The 12304-nt window shown below is 37.4% G+C and overlaps 1 protein-coding gene across 7 annotated transcripts in view; it reads left to right on the forward strand.

The window, feature by feature from the left end:
- PDE7A (phosphodiesterase 7A) overlaps positions 1-11079 on the forward strand; it is a 75991-nt gene extending 64912 nt beyond the window's left edge. For 6 of the 7 annotated variants that reach the window (XM_054191646.1, XM_054191649.1, XM_054191647.1 and 3 more), the window contains 8 exons: positions 516-611; positions 3728-3828; positions 5680-5811; positions 6131-6222; positions 6831-6975; positions 7826-7922; positions 8947-9027; positions 10259-11079. In XM_054191646.1, the coding sequence (XP_054047621.1) occupies positions 516-611; positions 3728-3828; positions 5680-5811; positions 6131-6222; positions 6831-6975; positions 7826-7922; positions 8947-9027; positions 10259-10470 (956 nt within the window). In that variant the 3' untranslated portion in view covers positions 10471-11079. The remainder of the gene's footprint in view (positions 1-515; positions 612-3727; positions 3829-5679; positions 5812-6130; positions 6223-6830; positions 6976-7825; positions 7923-8946; positions 9028-10258) is intronic. The other variant, XM_054191650.1, reaches the window with a different exon arrangement.
- The last annotated feature ends 1225 nt before the right edge of the window (positions 11080-12304 follow it).

Consider the following 12304-nt stretch of genomic DNA (forward strand, 5'->3'; position numbering starts at 1 on the left):
CTTAAAACTTTATCTTTGAGTTCTGGGTGACATAAGGAGTAGCTTAGCAAAATACATGATGAAAATGAGAGATAGCACATGTACAATGTATGGTAATTGATGGTGTTGGTTAGCTTTTTTCTATGCCTGATTCTTTTTCTCTTTGGCTTTAAGCTGTATGTCTGTTTATAAATATCATGATGCAACATACCGCAATGTTGAATACCATTGTAACGGATTTGCACATTGAAACCTGTTGCTTTTTTAATGTTGGGTAACGTTTTCCTCCTATGAGTTCACAGTGGACAATTGGTGAATGCATTGTAATTATGCAAAAACACTGGTTTTGCATTACTAGAGGAGATACTGCATGACAAGATTCCATTAGCTAAGATTTAAATATTTATCATAAATTGATGTAGAGAAATTTGCTTGTGTAATTTTTGTGACCAATTTGTTTGAAATAATACATTTCTTATGAAAGAGTCACTGATTTAATGGCTTCCAATGAATTAGTATTTTCATCTTATTTTTAGGAAACAGTCTAGTCAGCTTAACCTTGCATCTGTTTAATCTTCATGGACTAATTGAACACTTCCAGTTAGATACGATGAAACTTCGTAGATTTTTGGGTAAATACAGCTTTTTATTATGATGAATATTGCTGTTTATCCGCATTTTTATACCTTAAATGAAGTGCTGGTTACAGTTTAGCAATAAGGTTTGAAAAGTACTGATACAATCCAGATTGTGCAGTAATTTAAATTATATTGATTGAGACAGTCTCTCTAAAGTTTCTGTGAGAATGGAAATCTCCATGTTAAGTCCAAGCAAGTATTAACAAGTTCAGTAGTTTCATAGCAAATGCTGTATTGTATTTATTAAATCTAGATAATCAGGAATATATGTGACATTGTGTGACACTTATTGCGAAAGGCTAGACAGCTCCGTTCATTGTTTTGATTTTCAGTTCTGTTTAAATCTTAATTTACGGAGTTCATGACACAGTTTCCTAACTGTATTGGATATGCCACCTTGGCCATAGTTAATGGTGCCAGTTTGATGCTATCTCTTCCTTCTCAAACTCTGCTACAAATAAGCACTGTACTGTGGGTATACTTTCTCCATAGTGCGCAAGACAATTTTACTTGAATGTTTGGGTCTGTGGCACTGGAATGCTTCAATGGAAAGAGTTGTAAATATGATGTAGAGTATTCAAACCAAGTGGTGCTTTCACTTAACAGCTGAAAGAGCTGTCTTTCGGCATCCCTGTGCCATAGACACAGATGCTGGTGTGAGACTTCCTTTGGTTCTTCTGTGACAGGATTATTTAATTTTGTGGAGTGGGATGCTGCTTTTTTTTTTTTTTTTTTTTTTTTACCAAGCAGGAGAAACAAGTTTCAGGTCCCTTTTAGCAGGCTTTCAGAGTTTCAGAGAAGAGAATTTTGAGGTTACAAAGCTTGTCATTTAACAGGGGAGAAATCATGTTTGAAAGGCTTTTCTCCCCTTTCAAGTAAGGGAATGATTTCGTTTTCATCATTTAGTTCTCTTTCAGCTTTAAAAATTTTCAGTTTTCTTGCATTTCATGTTGTTTTAAAGTGGACTCAATTCCTTCCAGTTTCAAAAAGGTAGATCATCTGACCTTGAGGACGGATATATTGGAATGTGAAGAAAATGATTATAGAATTCTGGTCTTGGGCTACTCAGGTTGTAACTGAGTGTGTTTTGTCTTTCTCATCTTACTTCCTGGTTAGTTGAGATTTAGCAAGAGACAGTACTTGAAATGAAAGACCAGTTAGGAATGACCAGATTAGTTAAATGGTTACTAAAAGATAACAATAGTGTTAACTACATATGACTACTCAAAACCAGATGTCCCTAAAATGAGATTAGACTTGGAAGAAGGCAAAATTTTATTCTAGCTTTGAAATTCACCGCCTTTCCGTTTTCATTAATGCCTTCTCCTTAATAGTAGTAAGAAAAACACTTTAGATCTGTCCTAGCCCATCTGTCCAATCAAGGAACCTTTCTTCCAAGTACAGTTTCTTAGCATGGACCCAGTTCATTCCTTTCCTTTGCTACCTCTTATTTGCTAGTCTGAAGTAATCTGAAGATCAAATTCCAGAAGACTAGGACAGCTCAAGTGGTCCATAGTGCCACGCAAAATTCACTTTAGTTGAGAATTTGATAACTTACTGGAATCTTCTTAAGGAAAGAAATTATTTTAGTCCTCAGTAGGATCTCAACACTTTATTTTTGTGTGTGTAGATATATATCTCACATATATGTGTGTGAATGTATATATATGTTTGTTTATACACATACACAGTCTTTCTGTGACTTCCAAAGGTTACTTGGAGATCTGTCTCCTCCTAATGTGTGTTTTCGAGTTCTTATTCCAAACCCAAACTGGGGGAGAGACAATCCAAAGTACTACATTCTTGGAAACATACAGTGGTTGTGCCGTTCTGGTAAACCGTGATCAAACTACTGTCCTAGGTCTGCTTTATTAAAATAATTAAGGTAAGAAAATTGTAGACATCAGGTAGCTGGTCCAGCCTATAAAGCCACAAAAAATTGCAGATTAAGCCAAGAGCATCCTCATTCATACACTGGATGTGAGGAATATGTGAAAGAGAGTTCTACTGCAGGTTAGTAGAGCCCGAAGATGCTTATTTTCATTGTTTTCCATATGAGGTGTCAGCTATGCATTGAGTACTACTGAGATTACACAGTGGTTACAGTATTTTGACTTTCTATGAGCCACAGCTCTTCACAAATACCATAGCAGTAATGCTGTAACATTACAGTCACAATTACATGGAGGGTACCAGCTTGTAAACTGAGTAGGGAAGGAGCTTGTGGGCATGTTTCTTTGAATGGGACTGTAGTCATCCAGGAGAAAGTTCTTTTGAGGTTTGTGTGAAAGAGCTAATGTGCCATAGCAGGCAAACCTGTAGAATATACTTCCATTGCTGTGCTTCAGATCTTCTCCCTCTCCATCCTTTTTAACATTATAGTTCTTTTACTCTACATACTCAAGCTAAGATAGATGTCCTTTAGGGTATTCTACCTATAATGTTTAAAGACAGCCAGGAAGATGGAGGAAAGCAAGGAAGAAAGTTAAATAGGGAATATGAAATCCAGGAGTGGTTAGTCAGACCATCTAAATGAGATTCTCTTCTAAATTGCATATAGGCTTAAATTTGCCTGAGTACAAGTATGAGAAGATGCCTGAACTATGTAAAGGTGGCTTCCCATGACCACTCTCCTGAACGGGAAAGAAAAGCACTTAATTTGACAGGAAAGCAGTGCCTAATTCCTCTGATCCTCTCTGTTTTCAAGGCATGATATGAAGTCATCCTGATGCTTTGGTGAATAGTATCATCTTCATTTTGTATTCAAGGTTGCCCCAGCATCCAAACAGGCTAGATTATCCAAGGGAGCCTTTCCTAGGAAGTTCTCAAAGTCAAAGTATCTCAGGTTATATATTGATTTCAGGTTGTTTAATTTTTGCTCTGAGAGATAATTTTGCATGCCGTTGATTTCCTTTAGAAAATACTGTTTCTTCACATAAAAATCTTTTATACCTGGGTCTCGTTTCAACTGAGGATTTATTGACTTTGACGCTTTTATGTGTATGTAACTTGTGCTATTGCATATTTCTGTGCCTAACAAGGACATGTAAAATGGTACTTGAAAAAATTGCTATTTTATTTAAATTTGGATATTTGTTATTTTCCTGCAGTTATGGTCCAAGAAGATTATCACAGTCAAAATCCTTATCATAATGCAGTTCATGCTGCTGATGTGACTCAGGCCATGCACTGTTACTTAAAAGAGCCCAAGGTAAGGGAGCGTTCTCACATTTACATCCCATGTACATATAGAAAATACATGCATTTGTGTGCATATAAATGGATTGTGCGCACATATATGTGTACGTGCACACACTTGTAATTAAAAAAAAGCAAACCCCAAAACCCAACAAAAACTGCTTTTTGAACACAAAGAGGCAAGGGAGGAATCTCCACGTTGCTGAGGCTGTGGGTTCACACTTAGCACTATGCTTTTCTTTTTTCACTCTTCTCAGCTGGCACTGTCTTTTGTGTGACTTCATGTTGAACCGGAGTAGGGAATTGATTAAGATTGCAGCTGTTTAACATAGCGCTGTGCCCCAGGACTTTCACATAGAATCACAGCCTGAGTCAGAGCTGGCAATAATAAACCTGTGTGTTCATGGTTTGAGGTGGGTTATTTTGTTTGGTGGTGGTGGTTGTTTTCTCTCCAGAAACTACTGCTACCCCTGCTTTGCTCATCTTTGATGTTAATGAATAGTATGCTGCTAGAGGCACCTTACAGCAAGACATCAGGAGTTCTTTTTGGCCTTTCTTTGTAAAAAAGGGCAATGTGACAGACCTTAAGGAGCTCAGCTTAGTTGAGTGTTTCTTATTACTTGGACTGCTGGCATCCTGCTGTAAGTGATGACTTGGACAATTTCAGGGCTAAAACTTGGCCTTCTGTATTAAAATGAAAACTGTAATATCCTCTAGCCAGGTGAGAAGTTGTCTACATTGAGGCAGATTATCACCAATGTGGTATTCCCTTGAATAGCATAGCTCTTTATTCTTCTTCTGAGGTAAAAACAACTAAGTTCTGGCTCCGTGGATGTTTTTCAGAGGCTCTTTGCCGACTCCTCCTACTCAGTTTCTCGGATCAATTATTGGTGCAGTGAGCCAAATCAGAGCTGATACATGATGAGCAGGGTTTTTTTATGGCGTGCACTTTGGAAGCTCCGAGCATTTATTTTTTTTTTTTATTTAATACACGTGGTGGAAGTTTTGTAATGCTTTGGATACAAGTATAGACTTTGTATTTTTAGTAACGTATACAGCTTCTGGTTCTGTTGTGCCGAAGTACATTATAAACATGTGAGGCATGATAGATGGCAAATGCAACAGGGAATAGAAACTTCTGTCCTCGCAGGGTGTTTGCTGCTTCTGTTTTAGTGCAAACTCGAGTTTATTACCGAGTTTAACTCACAAACCTCACAACGAGAAGTAGTAACAGCCATAAGCAGTGGAAATAAGTCTGTGCAGTTTCATGCTGAGTTAATCAACATGCCCGTACTTCTTGAAAATATTTATTTTTGGTAGATTTTCCTCCTTCAGTTCTTTTCCTGGTAGACTTTGAAATATAATTTTGCTTAGGAGTAGAAATCCGTTCTGAACAGTTCTGAAGTCTTCCATAGCATTAGTTTCTTCCTTTTAAGATGAAAAGTTTTTGTTTTTTAAAATATACTCTATATTTAAAGCAGAATCGACACATACAGACAGACTTGGGTAAATGAGATGGAGAGCTAATTTTAAGAATTTGCTGCTTTTGCAGGGTCTAGTTAGAAATAGTACTTCATTACCAGCCAGAAAGTACCATTTTTGTGTGCCAGCATTTTTTAATGACTGAATCTTCCCATTCAGAGGGAATAAGGCTTAAACCATTGTTGAAATTTTGTAGCTTTCAGGAGGGAAATACTGTGAAAAGCCAGTGGAATATTAGTTTTACATTATTAAAATTTTTCTCTGAGTTTCTGTTGGCTTTTAATTTCTAAAAGAGAAAGACAAAAATGTGACACCCGGGCATTTTTCCTAAGGGCACACTTGCATTGCTAACAGAATTATGTTTGTTGTTGTTCTCTTACAGCTTTCCAAATCTTTAACTCCATGGGATGTTCTGCTCAGTTTAATAGCAGCTGCCACACATGATTTGGATCACCCAGGCGTTAACCAACCTTTCCTAATCAAAACAAACCATTACTTAGCAACTTTATATAAGGTAAGGACAAAATGGGTTGTTCTGCTAAAACCAGGTTCAGGCAATGCCTGAGGACTACAGAGAATGAATATAAATTATGATGTGTTTAGCTAGTGGTAGGTTTGAATCTAGACATTGTTTCCATGCCACTGGCATAAAAAAGGTGGTAGCTAATAAAATAGTTAGGATTTGTGAGTTCTAACCTACTTGGAGGAAATAAAACAAAGAAAAGCACTATCCCCAAAACATGACACATTGTCTGGTACCACTCTTAGTATATAGCTCTTCAGTTTAAGAAGAAGTCATTGATGGATACCTATAATACCCTTTTCATTTGCAGAATACCTCAGTATTAGAGAACCATCACTGGAGATCAGCAGTGGGGTTGCTGAGAGAGTCTGGCTTATTTGCACATATGTCATTAGAAAACAGGTATGTTTATACAAAATAGTGTGGATTAATTTAAGAGGTAATCAAGCTGTCACTTAGGTAAGACAATTGCGAAACAAGCTAAATTATTGCATTGTGATTCTGAATATAAAACTTAGATTATGATCTATTTTAAGAATTCCCGGATACCATGCTGTTGGATTAGAGCAGTTCATGGTGCAATGTGATATTCGGAAAATAACATTTACTGCGAGCACACTGAAGAAGTGTGTTCATATAGTCAAGCACCTGTTTAGATTAAACTTGGCAGCCTTTTCTCATTCTGCCACCACAACTGTAGTTTAAAATAGACCCTCTTCACCTACTTTAAGGAGAAATAAGCTTTAATTAGTTTGTGCATTTTTAAGAAAAAAAAAAAAAGGCGGAGGGGGCGAGCTAAAAACTGGTTTAGGCTTCCTGAAAGCTGCCAGTGAAACCGCCTGATGTTTCTATGGATGTTGCTGGAATTTTTCAGAGAGGGGAAGCAAAAAAAAATTTAGTTCAATGAAAACACTGATTATAAAGCTTGTGACTTGTATTTGTATAATAATGAATATGATAAAATGACACATTGTTCTTAATTGTTATGCTTTTGGTATCACTGATTTCAGGCAGCTGATGGAAAGCCAGATAGGTGACCTCATTCTTGCCACAGACATCAGTCAGCAAAACGAGTATCTGTCCATGTTTCGATCCCATTTGGATAGAGGAGACCTATGTTTAGAGAATTCGAACCATCGTCACTTCATTTTACAGGTGATCTTTTTTGGTAATACTTTTGAAAACTTTGTTTTAGTGTCAAAAATAATTTACTTAAAATGCTAAATACTACTTCTTCCAGGCTATCTCCTACTTTCAAAATGAAGTAAAATAGCTTTTAGTCATTTTGTTTCATTACAAAAAAGGTTGTCCCCTCTACTTCAGTCTCCCCCCCGCCCTCCCAGCACTTCTCCCAAGTGATGCTGTGTGTTGGTAAGTCTGATAACTCAGGGCTGCTAAAGCAAGGAGAGTTGTGTTTCCGAGACAAGGTTTAGTTCTTCTGATGACTCCAGTGCAGTCTCAGAACTGTGAAATGCTTTGCCAGAACCTGCTTCAGGAAAGGAAAGCACTGTTGTTGTGAATCAGTTTGCATCTGTGCTGGAGAGAGGTTTAGCAAGCTTTAAAAACAAAAGCCTGGAGAGTCGTTAGGTGTATAGGAGTTTTTATTCTTGGGTTCATAGAAAGAAAAAGTGGACATACAGATAAGTTCAGTCGTACGCAAACCACTATTAAAAATTTAACTTCAGAGCCAGAAATGCAAAATACTGTCTGCCTACTTTGATGTTTCTTTTTCTGAATTTATGGTTGTCTCCTGTACTAGTGAAAATACAGTGCCCCTGAGATACTTTGGCTTGACTGAATTTCCATATTACTCAGAGATGATCATGAGATCAGATAGTTCCATGAGCTTTTTTTTAAATATGTTTATAGAACATAAGCTTAGAGAAGCACAAATGGTAGGTAGGTTTGTTATTCACGAAACTTAATCTGCTGTCAGGAAATAAATCGTTACAGATGCTTCTTTTGGGGGGAGAGGTGACGTAACGCTGTATGTTAACTTACTTAGATGGCTTTGAAGTGTGCTGATATTTGTAATCCATGTCGGACGTGGGAGCTGAGTAAGCAGTGGAGTGAAAAAGTAACAGAGGAGTTCTTCCATCAAGGCAAGTAAGAGTAGAAGTATCTGTTGGTACATGATGTATTTATACTGTGGAGAAGAGAAACCATGAGTCATAGCTGCTTGCAAATAAAGGGATATATATTTAGGAATAGTGGAGATTGACGGTACAGCATGGGATTTTGTTACTTGCATGGAGTTGCACCTCTTGCCAAAAGGTTGGCGTTACTAAAACCCAACAACGAATCTGCTTAGAATCTGAATCTAGAATGGCTGGTTCCATAGGTCCTTCAGCCTGAAAGGTGCTTCAGATGAATGATAATGCTCACTTTACATTTACCTACTCATTTCAGTAAATAATGAAATATATTCATCATGTATCTTCAATATTTTAACTTTGGTAAGCAGATAAGAGCTAGAGAGAAGACTTTTAGTTACTATGCAGTTAAGGCTACTTACTTACGCAAGCAGTTAATAAAGGTTTTAATTGACAAATGGAGTGAATTTTCTCCATTATTATTTAATAATGAAATAAGGTGTGCTTCTCTTTTCTTAAGGCTAATTTAGCGGACTTGAGACATGCTAATTTGTGCCTGGGTACAGTAAACAGGGAACAGACTGCTTTATTTGGCGCTAGTCACGTGAAGCTTATTGCTAGGTGAAGGGGATGGGGAAGCACAACAACAAATTGCCTTCAGCGAGACATTTCTGACGGCTAAACTATTCTCTTCTGTATTGCTGAGGGGGAATCTTCATTTCTCATTTCTGTGGCAGTCTGGGAGGCTTTGCAAGGAAGTGTGTTGATCCTTCAGAAAACCTGTGATTTGGTGTTTGTTTTTTTTTTTTTTCTTTAATTATGGTTTGGTGAAAAATACGAAGTATGGTTAGTCTCACTGACAGACCTACTTGGGTTATTTGGGAGTTGTTGGAGGGAAGTAAATGCATCCAGCCAGCTGCAAGATACCATCCTTGTTAACCAGCTGGCACAGCTCATGGCTGTTAGTGTTTGGGGGCTCCATTTGCGTCTGGACTTGATGGCTTAAGTTGTATTATACTTTTTGTTTCTTTAGGAGATATTGAAAAAAAATATCACTTGGGTGTGAGTCCACTTTGTGACCGACAGACGGAAACTATTGCCAACATCCAGATTGGTAACTGCAGTTCAATTCATTTTAGTATCAGGATGTGGTTTGAAAAAAAAGTACCTTTTAGATACGTTTCCTAGAGTTTGTCCCTGCTCTGTGTCTGTGTGCGGCAGCACTTGGTTACAAAGAGCATTGTTGGTTTGTTTTTTTTCTTTTTTTTCAATTTAAACATTATAACATTTGACCCTTGAATTGAGCGTCTATGAGTGTATATGCCTTTTGCAGCCAGGTTGCCACAACAGAGTTCCAGCTTTCTGGAATGTTAGTGTTCCTTTAAATGCAGCCTTAAGAAAGGTGCTGGGTAGAGATTTGATGGAGAACAGTGAATATCCATTATATTAATATTTGGTTTTGCTAGCTTGTGTTGGATTTAAAATAGTAAAATGACATTCTTTTTGTTATTTTTAATAAAGTTGCTTACGTAGATTGAATGGGACTCAGTTAAAAATATAGTAAAGAAAAGAATAAATTTAACTGCAAACACATATGAAATAATGCTTTAAATTAGAGACAAAACCCGATCTGTTCAATCAGCTGCACTGTTTTAATTTAGAATGTTAGAAAATCGTACGTTTCTATATTGATGGGTTCAGTTTTGGTTGTCTTACTGTTGAATTTTCGGTTCATGGAATAGATGCTATAAATAAGCACACATACATCTACACACAAACGTATATAAATGTTTGTGTGTTGATGTTTTGTGGCCTTTTTGTTTAAGAATTTCTGTAATTTGTATTTTTAAGTATTTTTAGTCAGCTTAATATTAGGAAAAGATTCTCTTCTTCCCACCACCTTCCCATGTAATATAGTTCAGACTGTCTATGGGATAACTTGTTATTAAAATCTTTCTTTTTAGAAATTTAGGTTTCCTGAATTAATTTATGTGACTTAGTTGCTGATGTTTAGATCCGTCCCCCCTCCATGTTCTCCAGTATTTCCCTTTATTTGGTCATTGCTGTGAAAGGAAGGAGGTTAATTTGTAATCCCGTATGATGCTGTTCTCTTGACTGACTAGTAAAATCTCTTATGATTTGACAGATTATTTTGTAAAAATGCCCCAAATATTGAAATGAATTTTTAAGTGCACGTTGGAGAAGAATAGTCAGACACACTGATAATTTTTTGCTGCTAAATTTTATTTAAAATATTTAGTTTGTGTATTTTTTTCCTGGTTTGTTTTCCTTTTTTTTTTTTTTTTTTTTTTCACTTGGATATGTTTATTTGCTTGTTTTCAAAGGTTTTATGACCTACTTAGTGGAACCACTGTTTGGGGAGTGGGCCCGGTTTTCCAACACCAGGCTGTCGCAGACGATGCTTGGCCACCTGGGCCTGAACAAGGCTAGCTGGAAAGGAGTGCAGAGGCAACAGTCCAGCAGCGGTGACGATGTTGACCCCACTTTTGAGGAAATGGACTCAGACATATTACCTCAGGAACCTCGATTGTCCTGACCTCAATCTTCATGACAAAACTGCCTCTCTCTTGGTATCCGCACGGTTGGAATAAAGGAGATACTTGCCGACCCAAGGTTTTTGGTAAAACGGTAAAAACGATGCCAGCATTATTTATTTCCAAGTTTTCCTTTGACACAGACCATTTGAACCAGAATTTTTTTTTTTAAACTGCAAGATCTGAACATAGAGCAATATGCACACGCCTCAGTTGGTTTTCGTTCGGAACCTTGAATATGCAAAGCACAGCAGTGACTGAGCCTTGGGGGAACAGTACGAGAACTTCGTTGTGCCACACGGCTTTGGGGTTGTTTGTTTTTTGGGGGGTTTTTTTGGTGAAATTTGGAATACGGTCTTCAAATCTAAGACTTGACGTGGATTGTTCCACTTCCTTGGAATTTAGCAAGACTCGCATACATGTGTTCAAAGCATACCTTCCACTCAGTCCCTGTTTTAATACGGAAATGTGAAGTGCCCATCCTCTGCTGCCTCTGGCAAGACTTGATGTTTACAAATGTACTCTGAAACTCTTGGTTCTAGACTTAACCTTTGCGCATGGCTGTGAAGGAACCACTAACTTGGGGTTTTTTTGCCTTTTTTTTTTTTTTTTTTAAAGAAAAAGATCAAATCTGAGACTGCAGCTCTTTGTTTCTCTGGATGCCAGAAAAGCCTCCCATTTGCCATAATTTTGTTTGTGCGCTGGGAACTGAGCATTCATCATAGAGCACAGCCAAGCTTTACTCCAGTGCTATATGGGAATGCAATTTTTTTTAACGGCAGAAAACACTTCTGAATTCGGGGAAGGGATGGGGCGGGGAGGGTTGGGGGGTGGGCGGGGAAAGCGTCCGAACTGCATTACGATTCTGCAGTGGAAACATCGCATGTTGTTTTCGCTATTGTACACTTGAACTGCACATGCAAGGAAAAAAAAAAAAAACAAAAACAAAAAAGGTGGAATGTCTAAAACACCATAATCAGCTCAGGGTATTTGCCAATCTGAAATAAAGTGGGATGGGAAGCGTGTCCTTCAGAACAAGGGTACAAATGCCCCTTTTCGCTGCAGCGTGTGTGTATGTGTGGGTGCGTGAGTATGTTTGGGACGGGGGAGGGCGGGGAGGGTACTGGGAAGGGTTTGAAAGGCAACATTATTATTTTTTCTTTTTTTTTTTTTTTATTATTTTATTTATTCTTTTAGAATGTGACAATTTCATGAACAGCCACACTGGGGAGGAAACTGTAACAAATTGCTACAGATGCCTTAAACTATGCACAAAGCTAAGTGACCAAATTTGTTTTTGATTTGAAAAATAATAATAAAAAAAAAGTGCATTGTTTACGTATTCCTCCCTCTACTGAAACATTACCCACCAATGGGTTTTTGATGGGAAAAGGAGAAAATGTTTTTTAGGGCAAAATTAAAGGACTAATTTTAAACTTAAAACATTCCATTTTTGTAATTTGTTTTACATTGTTTTAAGTACAGTAAGCACAACTGTAATCTAGTTTGAGAAACTGGTGCTTTCTTTTAGTTCATTTGTATTTCCCTGTTGTTATTGTACAAGACTGTTTATTAATTCTGTTTACAGTTTGTTGCAACAGCCATTTTTGGGAGAGAGCTTCAGCGTAAAGCCATTTGTAAAGGCTTTGCCATATTCATTTTAATATGTGCCTGTTGCTGTTAACTTTTAATTAATAAAAAAAAAATCTTTTCACATTATGCTCCTGTACGTTGAAGTTACGACCGAGTCCAGCGTTATGGAAAGACAGCTAAGGTTGCAGTCAGCTTCCACTGTAAAATTAAGCCAACTTTTGGATTGGAAAAATACTAGTCCTC

This window comes from Rissa tridactyla, chromosome 2 (genome assembly GCF_028500815.1).
Source record: "Rissa tridactyla isolate bRisTri1 chromosome 2, bRisTri1.patW.cur.20221130, whole genome shotgun sequence".
NCBI classification, from domain to species: domain Eukaryota; kingdom Metazoa; phylum Chordata; class Aves; order Charadriiformes; family Laridae; genus Rissa; species Rissa tridactyla.